Source organism: Lithobates pipiens, unplaced genomic scaffold, assembly GCF_037356315.1.
Source record: "Lithobates pipiens isolate NorthernLeopardFrog02 unplaced genomic scaffold, aLitPip1_a1.2 Scaffold_19, whole genome shotgun sequence".
Taxonomy (NCBI): domain Eukaryota; kingdom Metazoa; phylum Chordata; class Amphibia; order Anura; family Ranidae; genus Lithobates; species Lithobates pipiens.
In genome coordinates, this window is record NW_027507764.1 from 386,211,252 (window position 1) to 386,233,692 (window position 22,441).

General features: G+C 45.5%; 1 protein-coding gene across 3 annotated transcripts in view; it reads right to left on the bottom strand.

Annotated features, from left to right (window-relative positions):
• The window catches only part of LOC143997005 (beta-Ala-His dipeptidase-like), a 102,810-nt gene that overhangs the window by 12,414 nt on the left and 67,955 nt on the right, over window positions 1–22,441 (bottom strand). For all 3 annotated transcript variants that reach the window (XM_077492360.1, XM_077492361.1, XM_077492362.1), the window contains one exon: window positions 3,200–3,341. In XM_077492360.1, the coding sequence (XP_077348486.1) occupies window positions 3,200–3,341 (142 nt within the window). The remainder of the gene's footprint in view (window positions 1–3,199; window positions 3,342–22,441) is intronic.

Sequence of the window (22,441 nt, forward strand, 5' to 3'; positions counted from 1 at the left end):
GCCGCGCGGCCCCCCCACCCCAAAGCACCTTGTCCCCATGTTGATGAGGACAAGGGCCTCTTCCCGACAACCCTGGCCGTTGGTTGTCGGGGTCTGCGGGCGGGGGGCTTATCGGAATCCGGGAGCCCCCTTTAAGAAGGGGGCCCCCGGATACCGGCCCCCCACCCTATGTGAATGAGTATGGGGTACAATGTACCCCTACCCATTCACCTGTGAAATAAAGTACAAAAAAAAACACAACACAGGGAAAAAATATTTTATTGCACAGCTCCGGGGGGTCTTCCGTCTTCGGGGGTCTTCTCGCCGGACTCCTCCGCTATCTGTGTGTAGCTCTTTTACTAGCGGAGGAGTCCGGCTTTCTTCCTCCCCGCCGCCGGCCTCTTCTCCCGACTTCGGGGGTCTTGTCCCCCTCTTCGGTTCTTCTGCCGGGCCACCGCGCCTTCTTGTAGCTCTTTTACAGGCGGTGGCCCGGTCTTCTGTCGCCGCTGTCGTCGCCGCCGCCGCCTTCCGTTCTTGTTCTTCTTCTTGTTCTTCTTCTTCTTCTCCTGGAGATGTTGACTCGACGAGCTCTCCGGCCGGAATGCCAGAGCCGCGCTGTGCGGTCACTTATATAGTGACAATGGGGCGGTGTCACATGGTATATGTCACATGGGTTGGTCACATGGGTTGATGTCACATGGGGACTATGACATCGTAAGGGGGCGGGGTCACCATGTGACCAACCCATGTGACATATACCATGTGACACCGCCCCATTGTCACTATATAAGTGGCAGCGGAGCGTGTCCCTGGCATTCCGGCCGGAGAGCTCGTCGAGTCAACATCTCCAGGAGAAGAAGAAGAAGAACAAGAAGAAGAACAAGAACGGAAGGCGGCGGCGGCGACGACAGCGGCGACAGAAGACCGGGCCACCGCCTGTAAAAGAGCTACAAGAAGGCGCGGTGGCCCGGCAGAAGAACCGAAGGCGGCGACAGAAGAACGGAAGGCAGCGGCGACAGAAGACCGGGCCACCGCCTGTAAAAGAGCTACAAGAAGGCGCGGTGGCCCGGCAGAAGAACCGAAGAGGGGGACAAGACCCCCGAAGTCGGGAGAAGAGGCCGGCGGCGGGGAGGAAGAAAGCCGGACTCCTCCGCTAGTAAAAGAGCTACACACAGACGGAAGACCCCCCGAGCTGTGCAATAAAATATTTTTTCCCTGTGTTGTGTTTTTTTTTGTACTTTATTTCACAGGTGAATGGGTAGGGGTACATTGTACCCCATACTCATTCACATAGGGTGGGGGGCCGGTATCCGGGGGCCCCCTTCTTAAAGGGGGCTCCCGGATTCCGATAAGCCCCCCGCCCGCAGACCCCGACAACCAACGGCCAGGGTTGTCGGGAAGAGGCCCTTGTCCTCATCAACATGGGGACAAGGTGCTTTGGGGTGGGGGGGCCGCGCGGCCCCCCCTTCCCCAAGGCACCCCCCCATGTTGAGGGCACGCGGCCTGGTACGGCTCAGGAGGGGGGGCGCGCTCGCTCGCCCCCCTTTCCTGGCCGGCCGGGTAGCGTGCTCGGACAAGGGTCTGGTGTGGACTTTGGGGGAACCCCCACGCCGATTTTTTTCGGCGTTGGGGTTCCCCTTTAAGCCCATTCCAGGCGGCGGAGCCCGCGACGTCTCCTTCGCGGGCCCCGCCTACCTGTACACGCGCTCGAAATGGGCGGATTTGCCTCCTCCTTACGTGGGCGAGTCCGTTCATTTCAAAAGTTGAGCGAACTGTTTGCCCAACCTTGTTCGTCAAACAGTCCGCTCGTGTGTGGGCAAGTCCGCTCATGCAAATTTTGAGCGGACTGTTTGCCGAAACTGTTTGACGAACAAGGTTGGGCAAACAGTCCGTGCGTGTGTACGCGGCCTTGGACGGACAAAGTTGGGCGAACAGTCCGCGCGTGTGTACGCGGCCTTAGGCTCACGGCCGGCCATATAATTCACCTTTGATGTCTTTGACTGGTCATAATTATTTTCCACAAAGGAAACATGGACTCCCAGGCTCACTCTTGGTATTTGGTGACTAAAACCCTTTTGCACCAGGTAACTGGCCCAAATTACTCTCCCATTTCTCATATGGATCAATGAAAACACTGACAATTAGTGGTCTTGGTCTTTGTCAACTCACTTCCGAAACCCTTATGATCCTTCACGGAGCTAACACCTCTGGAAGCCTCATTCTCCGATGTTCAACCAATAGAGAAGCCCATTTCTTATTTATATCATGCTTTGCTATCACTACCCTCTGCTAAAACTCCTACGTTTATCTGCAACTGGGAACTTGACCTCCTAAAAGAGCTGACCCCAGCCCAAAAAAACAACATTCTCACTTTGACCCACAGCCCTCTGGGGCTTCAAAAATGGCTGAGGTGATCTACAAACTTCTGACCAGATGGCACTACACTCCCGTGCTGTTACACAAGGTTCTCCAAAAAATGTCACCTTTGTGCTGAAGGGATTGTGGAGAGAGGGCAACCCATGCTCACATCTGGTGGTATTGCCCAAGGATACGGCCATTCTGGCTTACGATTCTAAAATTGCAAAAAAGATATGGTCCTGCTGGACTGCCTTCAAATATACTACCGCTTACGTGGAAATTATGTCTCAACCTGTGTAACACATTGGTATAAAAACTGTGTCTGAGCATATTTACACCGAGGCAGATATGCCCCCTTCCCATCTTTCCTCTTCCCCACCCTCTCCTCTCCCTCTCTACCCCTCACTTCTTTCCTTTTTCTGCTCTCTCTATTCTTTTTTCTTTACTTTACTATTCTTACAATGGAAAAGAGGCATACTTTATTTAGGAGCATCCGTAAAGACAGTGCCAATAGGTATATCCCTAAAGTGATAGCCACATGGTGGGTCATGGTATACCGTTTATATGATACCCCCTTGACTTACTCAAGGGTGCTATGATTAATCAACGTTGGAGACTGTACACCCCCACTGTGTATGTAATCATTATGTACCTTATATCAGATTCTGTCCATTTTGCAATACTGTATGTACCTCTTTTTTCTAATAAATATTGATTAAAAAGAAAAAAAAAAATTAAATGTACAGAATATCGACACATGATATTGGCCTACGAGGTGACCAAAAAAATTGGTATCATATCAGCACCGAAAAAACAATATCAGTCGATCCCTGCAGTAATGTACATGAAAAAAAAAACTGACCTTTTCGTATTGCCATTTTAGCAGCTTCATACTGAGGATCATCAACATTAGCGACCCAAGGCATTGCTCCAATTTCCAGCGAAACACTCAGTTTATTTGGGCTGTTTAATTTGGCAAATACTTCTTCAAGATACTTTTTAACCTAGAAAAGAATGAATACACACATTGACATGTTGCTGTTTTTTCCCTATCAGGTCACAGTCCAACTTACAGGGGCATGCCAGGGAGTTTCTGCAAAGCAACCCTTGTAGCCATTGATCTAAACACCGCCAAAGTTAGTGACACATCTTTCAGCCATAACGTCATGATCCTAAATGTACTGAGAAGGTAAATCCAGGTTTTGTGCCACTGTGATTGAGCTTTTCAGCAACATAGTTAAATAAAGGTACATACAGGCATACCCCACTTTTAAGTACACAATGGGGTTAATTTACTAAAGCTGGAAAGTACAAAATCAGGCTCACTTCTGCATAGAAACCAATGAGCTTCTAACCCCAGCTTGTTCAATTAAGCTTTGGTAATAAAACCTGGAAGCTCATTGGTTTCTATGCAGAAGGGAGCCTGATATCGCACTTTCCAGCTTTAGTAAATAAACCCCATTGTGTACTTAAAAATGGGGTATGCCTGTAGTTCAATACAAGTGACAGTCAAATAAGTATGTATTTAGATTTTTCGGATTTGTCCAAAAAAAAATGTTGTCTTCCTGCACATTTACAATTTTACAGCTGGGAATAAGTAAAAATAAATAAGTAAAAGAACAACTCATTTTGCAGCAACATAGCATTTTTATTTTGTTAAAAAAATACCCAGGGCATATAGCACTGCCTACTGCTAGCCCTCCTCAACATGGTATTGCCCTGTATCCCCCCACTGTCTCTTTGCTACAGGATTCAATCCTGAGTCAACCTCATTGTCAGATGGTATCAGAATTTACTGGGGGTAATGACCCCTCCAACTGACTACTGGCCATTCAGGCCTGAATACTGTCTTGTAAGTAGAGATGGGCCGAACACCCCCGGTTCGGTTCGTACCCAAATTCTCGAACATAGCAAAAGTTTGGACCCGAACCGCGAACCCCATTGAAGTCTATGGAACTCAAACTTGAAAAAACAAAAGTCCCATTTTGAAGGCTTATATGCAAGTTATTGACCATAAAAAGGGTACAATGGCTGGGTACTGACCTAGGGGACATGTACCAATGCAAAACAAACTTTAAAAAAAGATTGTTTTAAAGAGGCAGCAATTTTAATGATTCCTAAAGTGAAACATTACATATGAAAAATTCCTTTAAATATAGAGCCTACGGGGATCCCCATAGTCTGCCTGTAAAGTGGCACATCTATACCGTGTATAGAACCTGCTGCAGCAAAACTGACATTTATAAAGAAAAAAAAAGTACATTTAAATTGATTTTCCCTGCAAGCTTTGGATGCAAATAACAAAGTTTTGCACCACAGTGAGCAAGTCTTATGTGAAGCCAAATTATAGTACATTCAGGCCAAGATAAACATATTTTTTTTAGATAAAGTCTGGTGTCTCTTTCGCAGACTTTGGATAGCAGTGACAGATTGGGCTTTGGGTGTTGATGGTGCCTTCACATCATAACCCTATAGAGGTACTCTTGATGAAAACAAGAATTGGCCTTGCTGTAAAAAAAAAAATTATTTGATGCCCCTGTCAAACAGTTGTGGAAAAATTGGCCTTTGGGTGTTGGTAGTGCCTTCACCCCGTAACTTTCTAGACTCAGTCACAATGAGCGAACACAAAATGAGCCCTGCTCTACCTCCACTCCAACAACACACTCCAAAGCTTCCTGTGGGAAGGAACCTTTTTATAGTGTGGGGTGGGACTATGAGCAATGAGCCGTGATTAGACAAAGTCATCATCACTTTGTCCAATCAAGGCTATGACAGGGCGGTGTGCCCTAATTGGCAAAGCCTTGCACCTGACCAGCTTCATCCAATTAGGGCCTTAGAATGCACTCTGCAGGATGCAGTGCATTGTGGGGCACTCAGTGGGCAAACATCCCACCAAACTTCCTGCAAATTTGGGTGTTCCTTGAAAGGGTGAACAGACAATGTTTGGCTTGAACCGTTCGCCCAACACTACTTGTAAGCAGCATTTCATAGTGCATGAACACTGTCTAATTAGGGTATGCCAAGTGTTTTTCTCATACTTGGGGCAACAGAGTGAGGGCTTGGAGATAGTGGGGAGCTGGTGAGTAGTGTGAAACATGAGCATAGATTAGGTGACACCTTTGCCTTGAAGAAGCATCTGGTGTATTTTTCGCAAAGAATTTAAAGTGGTATTAAACCCCCAAAGAAAAATTTAATAAATTGCAGCTTACCAATTCTTAGATGTGGGGGCTGTGTTCGTTTTCTTATTACGCTTTTTTCCCTTTAATTCACCTGGTGATCCTGCCAGTAGCACACTTCATGTTTTAGGGTGTCTGCATTCTGGATGAAGTAGTAAAGCGGACACATTTGGACAGCAGCGTTGTCCACGTGGGGAGAGGGTGGCGTTATATAAGCCAAACTCCAGATAATGCCGCGTACACACGGGCGGACTGTATGGCGTACTTAGTCCGTCGAAACACATTTCAGCGGACAGTCCGCTCGTGTGTGGGCTTCAGCTGACTTTTTCAGCGTGCAGTCCGGCGTACTAAGAATTTCGGATTTTTCGAAATTCTGTCCGTCATACTTTGGTTTCAGCGGACAATCCGCTCGTCAGTATGCTAGTTCGATGGACTAAGAATGGCGCATGCCCAGAAAGGATTTACACGGCGGAAGGGTGCTTTGCTGTGTATTGGACTTCCTATTTCTAGTCCCGTCGTACGTGCTGTACACGTCATCGCGCAAGCTTTCGACGGACTGTTTGGGTATCCGTGTGTGGTCAAGTCCGTTCAGTGGAAAGTATGACGGACTGTCCGTCGGATTGTATGACGGACTAAGTACGCCATACAGTCCGCTCGTGTGTACGCGGCATTACACAGCAGTTTTAGTAGAGAGTTTTTTTTTTTTCCTTTTGGGATAAAGATTTTACACTGATGAATAAAAGCTGACCATTGTAAACACCCCTGTCCGCGGTAAATGGTTTGTCTCACTCCTGTAACTGCTACTTTGTCTGAACAGTTTAGTCTGTTAAAGTATGTTGAAAAATAGGAAAATTACTGGTTGGATCACCAGGAGAAAATAAAGGAAAAAGCATAAAAAAGAGAATTTGGTAAGCTGCAATTGAATACATTTTTTTTTTGGGCTTAACACCACTTTAAAGGGTTCTCCTTTTCAGATAACACTGTACAACCCCCTCCCACCCCCATGGTCTCTGCTGTGCTGATCTCCATTGGTGTTGATCGGTCATTTGGGTTTGAAATCTCCCCTATTCTTCCTCTTCATTCTAAAGCCTTTCCAAGACAGATCAGCACAATTCTGATTGGTCAACACCAGCACAGAGCATTTTTCTGATCTATCCCCAGACCATTACATGGGCTGTGTGGCACTGACAGCTCCACACTTACCACTCACTGAGGTAAGTACAGAAGGGACTAGGGGAGTGGGGAGAGTGTACGGTGTTCATTCACCTTTTAAGTTTTTCTGAAAAGGTGAATATTGCATTGGGTCTCCACAGCAGGACAGAGATAAAAAAGCAGAAAGGTTGGATACTTAAGGTTGGGGCAAGGGGCGCACGGAGCTTTTAAGCTGAATGCTAGGCAGATATAAAAAAAATACATTAATGCAGCTTTGTAATCATTAATATATCATTAAATGTATTTTTACAAGCAGTAGTCATTTAAGTACCTGTATTTAATTTAATATCGGCCTATGTACAGCAGGGCAGGAGTGTGCGAGGAAGAAGCAGCATGAGAAGCTAATCAGTTAATGTGCTGAAGAGAAGAAAGCTGATAGTAATCATCCTGCTCTGCTTCTCCTTTTACCGTGCATTAGCAGACAGAGGTGGGTTCAGGACAATTCGGCCTCATAGAAAGTTGATTGGGTTATGCTATTCATCAGACTGAGGACATCTAGTGTCAGAAAAAATGACTGTGGGGGAAATCCTTAATTGTAAGGTTGATATTGCAGCAAAAGCTGGTTTAGATATGTTATACTTTAATGGGCTATTCATTTTATTTTGTTGTTTTTGGCTAGGATTTTGTTTTAAGGCTAGTAGATAGAAGGCCTTTAAAAATTATATTAGAGAACTAGGGCATACATTTATGTTCAAAATCTCCTAGGCTTTAGTGGTTCAGAAATACTTAGTGCTATAAACTAAACCCCAGAGATGGAGGGAGCTTGAAGGAATTTAACAACCATCTGAAAAGAAGGTTTAGAGATTTTTTCCCCAGAAAGATTGTGAGATCTTCCTGTTTCCCTTATTCTATTGTGCTACTTGCAGGATGTAATTGCTGGAATGCTGCACATAAATGTGTACAATCATGAGAATGATCTGCACTGTTTCTTTACTTGATTGCCCTGGCAATGCTGCTGCAGTGTGGTTTGGTGAAAATAAGTTGTATAGCCCTTTTATGTTAAAAACTGTATTATTAACACAACACATTGGAGTCTATTTATAAATGTTTTTACACAAGATTTTCAATAATTCAATTTTAGCCTAATCTGAGCACCTTAAAAATGCACCTTGCAGATCCTGAGGCCTCGTGGAAAAAGTTGTTATGGTTAGATGAGACAAAGATTTTATTATTTGGCCTCAACCAAAACTGCAGTGTTTAGCCTCGTAACACATCACAGGAAGCACCCTCATGGCTAACAGAGGACAGAATTAGAATTAGACTTGGGAAACTTAACATTAATAAATCACCGGGACCGGATGGCTTGCACCCAAGGATACTTTGGGAACTCAGTCAAGTAATTACCAGACCATTGTTCCTAATTTTTACTGACAGTCTACTGACTGTAATGGTATCAGCGGATTGGAGAAAAGCCAATGTAGCACCAAAAATGCATCCCTGGGAATTACAGACCAGTTAGCCTAACATGAATAGTATGCAAGCTCTTGAAGGGGATAAGGGATTATATCCAAGAGTTTAGCAATGAAAACAGTATCATCAGCAGTAATCAGCATGGATGTATGAAGAATCATTCTTGCCAAAACAATCTATTAACTTTCTATGAGGAGGTGAGTTGCCATCTAGATAAAGGAAGGCCTGTAGACGTGGTGTATCTGGATTTTGCAAAAGCATTTGACACAGTTCCCCATAAACATTTACTGTGAAATAAGTCCGTTGGCATGGACCATAGGGTGAGTACATGGATTGAAAACTGGCTACAAGGGTTCATAGGGTGGTGATAAATGGGGAATACTCGGAATGGTCAGGGGTGGGTAGTGGGTAGTGAGTTCTGTGCTGGGACCAATCCTATTTAATTTGTTCATAAACGACCTAAAGGATGGGGTAAACAGTTCAATCTCTGTAGGATGTGGAACCTTTGCTAGAAGATCTGAACAAATTAATGGGATGGGCAACTACATGGCAAATGAGGTTTAATGCTAAGAAATTCAAAATCATGCATTTGGGTGGCAAAAATATCAATGCAATCTATACACTAGGGGGGAGAACCCCTGGGGGAATCTAGGATGGAAAAGGACCTAGGGGTCCTAGTAGATGATAGGTCCTAGTAGATGATAGGCTCAGCAATGGCATGGAATGCCAAGCTGCTGCTAACAAAGCAAACAGAATATTGGCATGCATTAAAAAAGGGATTCATTCCAGGGATGAAGTGATAATTCTCCAACTCTACAAGACTCTTGTCTGGCCGCACCTGGAGTTTGTGGTCCAGTTCAGGGCCCCAGTCCTCAGGATGGATGTACTGGAAATGGAGCGAGCACAAAGAAGGGCAACAAAGCTAAATAAGGGTCTGGAGGACATTAGTTATGAAGAAAGTTCGTATTCTCTCTGGAGAAGAGACGCTTGAGAGGGGATATGATTTCAATTTAGAAATACCATACTGGTGACCCCACAATAGGTATAAAACGTTTTCGTGGAAGGGAGTTTAACAAGACACATGGCCACTCATTAAAATTAGAAGAAGCAAGGTTTACCTTAAACTATGTAGAGGGTGGCAAGTATGTGGAATTCCCTTCCACGGGTGGTAGTCTCAACGGGGGAGCATCGTTAGTTTCAAAAAACTATTAGATAAGTACCTGAATGACCACAACATACATGGATATACAATGTAATACTGACATATAATCACACACATAGGTTGGACATGATGAACTTGTGTCTTTTTTTTGTCTGGTGGAAATCCAATAAAGCTCACCATCCAAATAACACCATTCCTACAGTAAGGCATGGAGGTGTTTCTGTGCAGCAAGGACTGGAGCACTTGTCAGGTTAGAAGAAAAAACAGATGGGGCAAAATACCATCAATTTCTTGAGGAAAATCTGCTGCTCTCTGCCAGAAAGTTGTCAATAGGAAGAAGGTTTACCCTTCAACACGACAATGACCCAAATCACACAGCAAACATGACCACATGGTGGTTGAAGATAAAAAAGGTGAATGTCCTTGTATGGCCTAGTCAGAGACCAGACCTAAACCCCATTGAACATCTGTGGAATGAGTTGAAGTCTGCAGCCCCCAAAGGTCACCATGAAATGTAACTGAGCTTGAGCAGTTCTGCAAAGTCTAGATGTGCAAAGTTAGTAGAGACATATCCCAACAGAATAAAAGCTGACATTTTGGTTTTATATATTTTACTTGAATGTTATAAGTTGTACTAATAAAACAAAAATTGTGTCTGTCTTTATTTCAGGCTGCACAGCAACAAACTGATTATTTTAAGGGGGTGATTCTTTTCTATACCCACTGTGTGTGTGAGTGTGTGTGTATATATATTATATATTATATATATATATTTATACACACACACACTATCTCACATTTTTGTAAATATTTTATTATATATTTTAATGTGCAAACACCTAAGAAATTATACTATGCTACAATGTAAAGTAGTAGTAGGAGTGTACAGCTTGTGTAATGGTTTAAATTTGCTGTCCCCTCAAAATAACTCGGCACATTCATGTCTAAACCGCAGCCAACAAAAGTGATTACACCCCTAAGTTTAAATGTTCAAACTGGGCCCAAAGTGTCAATATTTTGTGTGGCCATCATTATTTTCCAGCACTGCTTTAATCCTCTTGGACATGGAGTCCACCAGAGCTTCACGGGTTGCCACTGGAGTCCTCCTCAACTCCTCCATGATGACATCACGGAGCTGGTAGATGTTAGAGACCTTGCACTCCTCCCCCTTCTGTTTGAGGATGCCCCACAGATGCTCAATAGGGTTTAGGTCTGGAGACATGCTTGGCCAGTCCATCACCTTTACCCTTAGCTTCTTTAGCAAGGCAATGGTCATCTTGGAGGTGTGTTTGGGGTCGTTATCATGTTGGAATACTGCCCTGCGGCCCAGTCTCTAAAGGAAGAAGATCATGCTCTGCTTCAGTATGTCAGAGTATATGTTGGCATTCATGGTTCCCTCAATGAACTTTAGTTACCCAGTGCCGTCAGCACTCATGCAGCCTCAGACCATGACACTCCCACCACCATGCTTGATTGTAGGCAAGACACACTTGTCTTTGTACTCCTCACCTGGTTGCCACCACACAAGCTTGACACCATCTGAACCAAATGAGTGTATCTTGTTCTCATCAGACCACAGGACATGGTTCCAAGTCTGCTTGTCTTCAGAAAACTGTTTGTGGGCTTTCTTGTGCATTATCTTTAGAAAAGGCTTCCCTCTGGGATGACAGCTATGCAGACCAGTTTGATGCAGTGTGCGGCGTATGGTCTGAGCACTGATAGGCTAGCCCCCCGCCCCTTCAACCTCTGCAGTAATGCTTGCAGCACTCATATGTCTTTTTCCCAAAGACAACTTCTGAATATGACGCTGAGCACGTGCACTCAACTTCTTTGGTCAACCATGGCAAAGCCTGTTCTGAGTGAAACCTGTCCTGTTAAACCACTGTATGGTCTTGGCCTATGTACTGCAGCTCAGTTTCAGAGTCTTGTCAATCTTCTTACAGTGTAGACCATCTTTATGTAGAGCAACACTTCTTTTTTTCAGCTCCTCAGAGAGTCCTTTGCCATGAGGTGCCATGTTGAACTTCCAGTGACCAGTATGAGAGAGTGAGAGCAATAACACCAAATTTAACACGCCTACTCCCCATTCACACCTGAGACCTTGTAACACTGACGAGTCACATGACACTGGGAGGGAAAATGGCTAACTGGGCCCAATTAGGACATTTTCACTTAGGGGTGTACTCACTTTTGTTGCCAGTGGTTTAGATATTAATGGCTATGTGTTGAGTTATTTTGAGGGGGTAGCAAATTTACACTGTTATACAAGCTGTACACTCACTACTTTGCATTGTAGCAAAGTGCAATTTCTTTAGTGTTGTCACATGAAAAGTTAGAATAAAATATTTACAAAAATGTGAGGGGTGTACTCACTTTTGTGAGATTATATATATATATATATATATAGATGAAGCTTTGGAACAACTTATGCAGCGTACACACGATCGTAATTCTCGTCGGAAAAAGCTCTGATGGTTTTCCCGACGGAATTCGACTCAAGCTGTCTTGCCTACACACGGTCACATCAAATTCCGATCATTTATAACGCGGTGACGTACAACACGTACGACGTGACTAGAAAATGGAAGTTCAATAGTCAGTAGCCAATAGCTTCTGTCTCGTAGTTGAATCTGAGCATGCGTGATTTTTGGCGTGTCGGAATTGCATACACATGATCGGAATTTCCGATAGAAAGTTTTTCCGTCTGGAAAATTGAGAACATGCTATCAATTTTCGGCTGGCGGAAATTCGGACAGTTAAATTCCGATGGAGCATACACAAGGTCGCATTTTCCGATGAAAAGCTCTAATCAGTCTTTTTCTGGCCGGAATTCCGATCGTGTGTACACGGCATTAGAGTCTACAATAAGTGCTTCCCCTTGAATTTCCCTAAGAAGATGTTACACACAGAAATCTCCTTTTAAGTAATCTAGCTATTAAAAGCTGTTTCAGTTGGACTCCAGTATTTACAAGTTTTTGCAAAAGGAAAAAATAACTTAAGGCAATGCAATTTTAATTTTTAGACCTTCAATACATACAAAAGCCACTGCTTTTGATACATTTACCATTGGTGTGAAAACATTATTAGCAATTTTTTTCCCTCTGTTACTGTGCTCCCTCTGGTGGCCACTAGATTGCAGATCCAATTTAAGACATTTACAGTTTCCTAACCTAGAACAGCGTTCCCTAAAACTATTGGTCAGGTACATGTTTTTGATGGGTTACCACTTGACTGTGGATTGCCTTTTTTGCCCAAACAAGAAATCAGTGGTGATCACAGACACATATGGGGAACTAAAACATGTACTAGGCAGGGACCAGAGGGAATTACACAGACAAAATCTGAGTTCTGATACCAGGTCAAATTCAGACACTTAGGCCGCGTACACACGCGGGGACTGTTCGCCCAACTTTGTCCGCTGAACAGTGTTTCGGCGGACAGTCCGCTCGTGTGTGGGCTTCAGCGGACAGTTTCAGCGGACAGTCTGACGAACAAAGTTTTTCGGAAATTCCGTAAAACTGTCCGCTGAAACTTGGTTTGAGCGGACAGTCCGCCCGTGTGTAGGCTTGTTCGTCAAACTAAGTTCCGCGCATGCTCAGAAAGGATTTACACGCCGAAGGTTGCATTGCAGTGTATAGGACGTCGTATTTCTAGTCCCGTCGTACGTGCCGTTCACGTCATCGCGCAAGTTTCAGCGGACTGTTCGTTCGTCGTGTGTGGCCAAGTCCGTCCATGCTAATTTTGAGCTGACTGTCCGCTCAAACTGTTTGACGAACAAAGTTGGGCGAACAGTCCCCGCGTGTGTACGCGGCCTTACACTACAAATATTCACCATGCTCCAGTGATGCAATATTCACAAGCTCTCCTGGTTACACTGACATTTTCTCCTTGGCCTCCTGTGGGTGCGGGGTCTTCAAACTTCTTGACTGGCAATTGTGGGATGACAAAACACTTATGTATGCACAAAAGAGTTCATCCATCTTGGAACTGTGTTTTGTTGAGAATTTACAATGAGCTTTGCATATGCAGCTCAGTGTACAAGCTAAAAAATAAGCTGTGAACAGGCAGGTAGGTTCATTCTATTGCCTCCCCTATGCCCTCTCCCCTAAAGCCAAGGTGTAATCCTTGACTCCAATCTCTCCTTTCAGATTATTTTCAATCACTGTCCAAATCTTGCTGCTTTCACCTCCATGACATTTCCAAAATTTGGAACCACTGACATCACAAAGCTATTAACTCACTCCCTTATTATCTCTCCTATTGCAACACCCTCCTTGTTGTCCTTCCTTTACACAGGGTATCAGGGAATTATTAGACCAGACTGTGTGGACTGCACAGAGGAAACCCAAAGTGCATGTAAGTGAAATAACAAAAGTGTTTATTATAAATGACAAGAAAGTGAAAACAAACAGTGCACTACCAACCACAAACAACAAGTAATATATACAATAAATGGGAAATACCAGAGTTGTCAACAAAAGCCAGGCCGAGGTCATACATCGGGGAATCAGTAGATGGGTAAGGAAGGGGAACCAGCAGGAGAGGGAGAGGACGGATGGATGGGCTGCAGAGCAGGGATATTAGGTAACAGGAGACAAGAGGGACAGGTCCAGGATGGGCTCAGGATCAGGAGGGAACAGGTCAGGTAGATACAGGCTCAAGGTCCAAGTTCAGGCAACAAGGTCAGGGCACATGGAGAGCGCGATACCAAGGCAAGCATGTGAGGGCTTGCTGGGTATTTATAGGACTACCAATGATTACCCTCACGTAACAGCTGAGCGCAGAAGGTGCTGTCTGCTCAACACTGCCGGAGTACACCCACTGGTGGGCACCAATACTACAGCCCAAGGATCCAACAGTGCCACCAGGAGGTAGGTATTAGAAGACACCCGTTGGTGGACATTGGTACTGCAATCCAAGAGATCAACAGCGCCACCAACGGGTGGACCTTTTCATGACACAGGGTATCCCCCATTCTGTCTATCATAAATGTTGCTACCAGACTCATCCACCTTACCAATCGCTCAATGTAAACTCTCAATGTACAGCATCCCATTCTGCGAATTCTTCTCCATTTGCCCAGCAAATTAAATTAAAAAACATACAAAGCAATTCTAGCCCCAAGCCAACCTTGTCTCAAAATATCACCAAACCATCCTCTTTACTCCTCCCAAGACTTCCCAATCTTCAGTTTCCTTGTCACCTCTTCCCATGCTCACCTGAATTACTTTTTCAGAGCCTCTCCCTTCTTCTGGAACTTTCTACCTTAATCTGATCGACTATCTCCTACTCTGTCCACCTTTAGGTAATCCTTAAAAACTCATCTCTTCAGGGAAGCCTATTCCACCTCTATCCTCGCAATTATTACTTTATGTATAACTTGCACCTCTCTTATAGAATTTAAGTTCTCATAATCAGGGCACTCTTAATCTTGTTTTTCTAAGGAGGTAGTAAACTTTGATACTATAAAAAAAAAAAAAAAACTGAGTTAAACTTACCGGTAACTCATTTTCTAGGAAGTGTTCCAGGACAGCCTCTGAGACATTCTGCCTCCAGACAGGAAACACATACCCCATTCCAAATAAAAGGCGGTCCTCCAAAAGCTTTGTGAGGGCAGAGCCGATGTGCAACATGTGAGGACTGCAGGGATAGAGCTCTCTCTGCAGGTTGTTGGTTCTGCCGTGATCCTGTGAGCAAAATGCTCAAATTTTGATCTGGACTGCTGGGGTGTGCGTGCAGGATGCTCACAGGCACCTCCAGGGATGGTGAAATATGGGCCACCCTGGCCCAAAACACCAGGAGCTGACCAGCTTTGCTTGGGGCTCCCAAGATGGCGCCAATGCACGGGAGGAGGAGTAGGAATGGCCACCATTGCAGAGACATGTGGAGGCTGCTCAGCTAGCATCTCCCTACCAGATCGGGTGAGTCCCAGACCACTATGGGTGTTTGTTCTGCTGAGACAATTTTTTTTCTATCTGGACTGCAATCTTTATACTCAGTGTGTGTGCAATACAGTTTCTCCTGTTAAACAGCTGCTGCTCTATTTCTAGGGGGGTGGGGGGAGCTCTGGAGCCCTGAGCCTTTGGCTGCCCTCTGCGCAAGGTGGGGGGGGGCATATCTGCTCTTTTTCATTTGCAATGGAGGTGAATCTTAGGGTTGTGTCCTGGGACGTCCAAGGGCTTAATTCCAAATGTAAATGTTCCTTTGTATTTGATCACATTAAAAAGTATAAACCACACTTGATCCTATTGCAGGAGATTCATTTGCAGGGCTCCAGGGCTCTTTCTCTAAAATGGGCACATGTTGCTGGAGCATACCATCCCAGCTTTTCTTCCTGTGCTAGGGGAGTTTCTACTAGCATTTGTTAATCTATATGTACCTCTTCCCTTCTCAATGTCTCATTTAGATGATATGCTGCAGGCCACTTATAGCAGAAGGGAGGATTTTCATTTGGGGGGATTTTAATACAGTGGTGGCCATGGATAGGCTGGGTGTGCCATCTGGACTTCCGGGCCCCCTGGTGGGCTGTCTGTCTACATATGGATCCTGTGATCTTTCGCGTTTTAAATATATGGCTATTAAGGAATATTCCTGCTACTCTGAAATGCATAAAATGCTATCCAGAATAGACACCCTCCTTTCCGAGGGGGAGGGCCTGGAAATGGTCAGGGAGGTGAGATATCTTCCTAGAGCACATTCTGACCATTCTCCCATGCTGCTGGATCTTAGCCTGGGGCCAAAACTGGGGATCCGTCATTGACAGATGGATGCTAGTTGGTTGTAGGAGGAATATGTAAAGATTAAATATATATATAGATTAATTAAGCTTTTCTGGACTGAAAGTAGAAACGCTGGGTCAGATCTCCTTCAGTGGGAGGCATTTAAAGCCACTCTAAGATGGGTGTTTATAGAGGAGGTGAGCAGGTTTATAAAACAGTTGGCCTCTATGATACAGGACAGGGAAAAGGAAGTATTCCTAGTGGAAGCAGAATACAATAGGGGGGAGTGTCAGGGCTCCGTCCGTTCCGTGCGAGCAGATCGCCGCTCGCGCAATGCGCGATTGGCACCAGTGGCCCTTTTTAAAGCTACAGCTGCAGATGTTCTGTGCTGTTCGTCTGCAGCTAGTACCTGAAGCAACCCGTTTTTCTGCCTAAAGTTTACCTGATTACCCGACCCGGCTCCTGTCTGACTCCGCTGCTCTCTCCTGCCCCGACCCCGGCTTGTTTGACCTTATCTCGGACTGATCACCATTGCTGAACCTCTGCTTGTTGACGTTTCTTCTTGCCTCTCCCCTGCTGGTTCCTGCTTGTTGTCGGTCCTGCTTATTCTCCTGCTCAGAGACCTTCCTGAACCTGCTACTGCCTCTCAAGGTCCGTGGACCGTCCACCCAGCCGCCACAGTCAGCTTGCCAACCATCATTGGCTGCCATCTGCTGCTGAGGTTCCTGCATCTGGAAGATCTCCACCTCATCAGCATCCGCTGCTGCATCTGGCCAGACGCTCCTACCCCGCTGTGCTCTTGTCCCTCTGTTCCCACTTCAGGGGGACTTGAACCAGAGCCGTAAGAGAGGTCTCCTTCTACCAAGTCAGGCTCACCACCCAGGTACCTAACAGGGGGTGGTTGAGGACTTTACAGGACAAAACTAGGGTGTACCGTGCTGCACTGTAGGACCAGACCACTACGATCTGACTTGCGCAATGGAGGCACATCTTTGAGTTTGGTGACAACAAGAATAGCAGACTTCTGGTGTACTTAGCAAAACCGGAATATGTACCTGTATACATAATGAGTGTGTATGATAGCCACAGAGCTGAGGTGTGTGACTCGGCTGACATCCTGCAAGTCTTTACTCACTTTTACAGGGAGCTTTATCTGTTGTGTGCCCCTACTGGGGGGGATGTACTGGTTAGCTATCTAGACAATATTGATTTACCTGTGCTAACAAATGAAGACAGTGCTGTTTAGAAGCAGATATCACAGTGGAGGAGGTAGAGGGGGCAATCTCTTGTTTTGCTCCTCGGAAGTCACCGGGTCTTGATGGTCTCCCCTCGGAGTGGTATCACACCTTTGGGAGTAGTTTGGCACCTCGCCTGCTGCGAGTGTTCACTAAGGCTAGATCGGATGGTAGACTGCCACCCTCCATGAGAGAAGCCCTGGTGGTTTTTATTCAAAAAGGGGGAAAGGATCCTCGGGAGTGTGACTCCTACCATCCGATCTCGTTAATGAACGTAGACACAAAAATTCTAGCTAAAATTATTGCAGGGAGACTGCAAACAGTTATACTAAAGTTAGTTAATGTGGATCAGACAGGATTTATCCAGGGGAGGTGTGCTCAGATGAATGTCAGAAGACTTTCCATGAACCTACAAACTGACCACGACAACTCCGGGACAAGAGTGGTGGCCTCTTTAAATGCCAAGAAGGCTTTTGATTTGGTCAAATGGAATTACGTGTTCCGTCTTCTGGAAACGTTTGGTTTTGGGCCTGTATTTATTTCATGGGTGAGAGTACAGCATACAGAGCCACTAGTTATATTGCGGGTTAATGGAATTATTTCAGAGCCCTTTCCTATTTTCCGTGGGACTAGACAGGGATGCCCACTGTCTCCCTTCCTATTCGCCCTGGCCATAGAACCCCTGGCGTCAACTGAGAACTAGTGCTAGCATGTTTGGACCTCTGGTGGGGCAGCTGGAGGAGCGTGTCTCTCGGTATGCTGATGACATGCTCCTGTATCTGCAGGATCCGGGTACTTCGCTCTTGGCGGCTTTCGGTCTAATCCAGGAGTTTGGAGATTATTCTGGTTTCCAAATTAACTGGTCTAAATCATCCCTATTTTCCATTAATGATGCAGTGGCGGTCCCTGCGGATTGCCCCATCCCTCTGTCCAAATCATTCAAATACTTGGGGGTGGTGGTTCAGCTCCCTATCTCTTGGTACTTGGACCTTAATTTGATGCCGATTATAAGGACTTTTTGGGAGAGAGTACAGAAATGGCAGAATCTACCTCTTACTGTGATGGGTCGAATAAATCTATTTAAGATGATCTTTCTTCCTAAATTTTTCTATGTTCTCTCAAACTCTCCTGTTTACATTTCGATTAAAATGTTTAAGAGCTTTGATTCCATTGTAGTGAGATTTTCGTGGGGGTCCCATGCCCTCAGAGTTTTCTTTTGCTGTTCTTAAGTTCCCCATTGCAATGGGGGGACTGGTCCTTCCTGCTTTGCGCTCCTATTTTTTTATGTCTCAACTGACCTTTCTACACTGGCCATGTTTTCCCCAGATTCCTAGTGCCACTACTTTACTGGAAGCGGCGGTCGCTACTTCTCAGGAAACTCTATTGAATGTGGCATACAAGAGGGGGTTCACAGGTAGGAAGGTGGGTTCTGTTATGGCACTCCCTGGTAGGATATTTCATCAATGTGCTCAGAGGATGTCTTATATGCCCCCAGGGCCGGTGCTACCACTAGGCGGACTAGGCAACCGCCTAGAGCGCACTGCCGCCTAGGGCGCCCAGCCGCTGATTATTGTACTCCTGCACAGTGCACTGTCCTTGTAAAGATCCTGCCATGTCAAGCAGCGCCGCCACCAACCCCCCCGCCCCCCCTCCGTTCCGCTGATGTAAACACACATTACATTCCACACAGACATCCCCCTCTCTGCTCTGCAGCGAGCCAGCCAGTAAACCCCTGGGCGCTCTCTGTGTGTGTCACTGTGTCAGGCAGCAGTAGCTATAGTGGATTTTGAAGCTTTTTGACCTTTACATGCCCCTGCAAAAACTAAAAATAAAGATTCTGACTTTCTAAACTCTTTAGAAAAATTAGTGTAACATAAAAGACTCCTCCTGATGTCTATTCGACTGAACTGTTCCTCTTCCTAATTTCTAGGGGTGGAATAAAAGGTGGGTAATACAATATCCTTGGATCTATGGAAGACCAAGGATACCTTCGGAAGAAACTCAGGATCTGTCTTAAGTATTACCCTATCCTCAAAAATAGACAAAAAGGACTCCCTAGTGGAGAGAGCCTGTATTTCACTGACCCTTCTAGTGGTCGTGACTGCTATCACAAAAATGTTTTTTAAGGTTACCCATTTGATGGGTGAATCCTTCATAGACTCAAAGGGGCTTGACATTAAAGCGGTAGTAAAGTCTTTTTTATAAGTTTAACCTACAGGTAAGCTTATAATAAGGCTTACCTGTAGGTAAAAAATATATCTCCTAAACCTGTATGGTTTAGGAGATATTCCCCTCGCAATGCTCCGCTGACTGCAGAGGCGCATGCGCACAGGAGCTTCTTGGCTGAAGGATGCCGGACCCTTCCAGAAAGAAATCTCCTGCGTGCATGTGTGGGAGTGACGATATCACGGCTCTGGCCACTCACAGCGCCGGAGCCGCAATACCCGGAAGACACGCCAAGGGAACATATCAGCTCCCTCGGCGTGGTTCGAGGGAGATGTCATGGCCTCATTCTAAGGTAAGTATTTCATACGGTGCATACTAGCTCATTATGGACTTTTCCCTTGCAGGTCAAAAAAAAAAAAGTAAAAAGTCAGTGGGTTTACTCCCGCTTTAATGCTTTCAATACGAGATAAAGATCCCAGGTTGAACAGGCCTTAAATGCCACTGGTCTAGATCTGGAGAAGGCCTTATAGAAGTTTGATACAAAGCGATCCTGTTGTAGAGGGGCCTGAAGAAACACGCTGAGGGCTGAGGCCTGAACATTTAAGGTGCTAACCGAGAGCCTTTTGTCTGCCCCCTCTTGAAAAAACTCCAAAATTGTAGTAATATTTGGGGTTCTTTGGCCCCAGTCTGACATCCAGGAGCTGAACCTCTTCCACATCTTGGAGTAAATGGCTCTGGTAAGGGGTTTGCAGCAGCTAACCACGGTTCTTACTACCTTTTTTGAAAACCCATGGGATGTCAGAAGCTTGGGACCCTTTTAGGTGTGTGGCTGAGACTGAGGCCAACTTTTGTTCCGCCCTGGAAAAAAATGTGGTTTGCAATTGTCTGCAGCCACTGTCTCCCTGTACAACCTTGCTTTTTTATGTATGCAATCGTGGATACATTGTTGGAGTGGATATGAAGGTGAAAATCCACTAGTTCCACCTGAAAAGCACTTATCGCTATGGATTAAGCCCAGAATGTACTTGTTGGAGGAAATTGCGGGAGGAAGCTTCCCAATCTTCCTCCCACTAGGAGAGAAGAGTCATTGGGGCTTGGTGGGTTTCTGAGGAGGACTGAATAGTAATCCCTCCTCCACCTCTTCCTTTGTGACCCATCCAATGCTTCTTTGGGCGATTGTCCCAGTCGGCTTGACCCTGCTGCTTTTAGCCATGAAAGAACCTCCAGCCACCTGCCTTCTTTTTCATTTCAGGGAAAGCTTTCTTTTTGTCTGCAGTGCACTCTAAGACCTCTTCTAAGCCTGCACCAAAAATATGATTTCCCAAAAAGGGGATGCTGCAGAGATGCAGCTTAGAAGCCGTGTCCCCAGTCCAGGTTTTCAGCCATAGGGTGCGAATGGCTGAGTTCCCCAATGCCATGGATCTGGCTGCTAATTTTACCAGCTCAGTAGATGCATCTGCCAAGTAGCCCACTGCTTTAAAAAGCAGTGGGAATTACTTTAGAATCTGTTACTTGAGGTTCTGGCTGACAGGTGTGACTGAAGCTGGGAAAGCCAACAGTCCAGATTTCTGGCCAAAAAAAGTTGCTGCTAAAGCTGGTTTTAAGCTTAGAATCCCAAGCTCTATGGAGTAGGACATCTTCTCTTTTATCCATTGGATCCTTCAGTGTGCCTATATCATTTAAGGCCAAGTCTGATTTTTTGGAGATTTTAGAGAGGGGTACACATCTGGGACACATCTTCCTCAAAGGGGAACCTTCTTTTTGGGCCTCCTGAAAAAAGGGGCTTTCTTTCTGGGTTCTGCCAATCTAACTTAAAGGATTCAACAAGAGAGCTATGAACTGGAAAAACCCTTGATTTCTTCACATGAGATCCCTCATACATCTGGTCATGCTTTGACAGCTGTACTTTTTCTTTCTCAATCTCTAAGGTGTTGTAAATGGCTTTAAGCAAATCATCAACATCATCCAGGGACAACTTATACCTTGAGCCCCTGGAGGAGTCACCTTCTCCTCTGACATCATCCTCTGAAGCTGAATCATCTTAAGAGGTAGTGGATCTGAATTCCTCCTTAGGATCATCGCTATCCTGGAGAAGGAATTGAGACAGCTGGTACCACGGGACCCTGCATCTTCTCTAGCAAACCTTTAAATGATTTAAAGTTTAAGATCTCATCTTTTACTGAATACAGAATCTTATGACATGCAGTTACGGATTCATCCTTCTCCAGACTATCCACATGGGTTTCTCCCACGCAGAGCTTAGCCTAGCCACACAAACAGCACATGTTATGTTGGGGGCAGCTACCTCTGTCCTATTCTGGGCTTTAACCTATGTTAAGACAAGAGACAACAAATAGTATTTGAGGCGGGCCCTGCCCCAAAACACCACAGTGCAGGAAAAACAAACCAAAAGAGTGACCCTAAACGCTGAAGCTATCCTTACAGCCCATAGCATAGAAAAAATCCTCTCCAAGGTGCTGCTAAAGGGATCCCATCCCCTGCTTACCTGAGAGGAGGCTGGTGCTGGCTGCTGCTGCTGATTTTCCTGCCTGTGCAGGGTTGTCCATGCTGCAAACAGAGTGTTCTCCAACAGCCACGCTGGGTCACTCCTAAAATCACCAGCTGCCTGTTTTGGATGCTGCCTGTGCCGCTTTAAAATAAGATCAGGAACCACGAGTCTCTGGCACCTGTTGATGACGTCAGTCTCTCTCACTGCCTATGCAGCTTACTAAACTGACCAGCTTAGAACACATAGGCCCCGCCCCCCACCGGAAGTGACACGCCGGGTGCTTCTCCTTACATAGAGGAGCATGCTGAGCTGGCCATGTCACACAGGGGGAGCTGGGAGACACATAGCAGCGGTACACTTCTCTGAGGCAGAAGAAAGCAACCACATAGCCCCACTTCTCCAGAGTGGGATTGTGACAGGTAAAAAAGGTACAGCTTTAAATTTGAAAGAAAGCCCCCCTCTGGTCAACCTCTGAGACCCAGAGCTCTCCTAGGTTCCACAATGTGCATCCTATT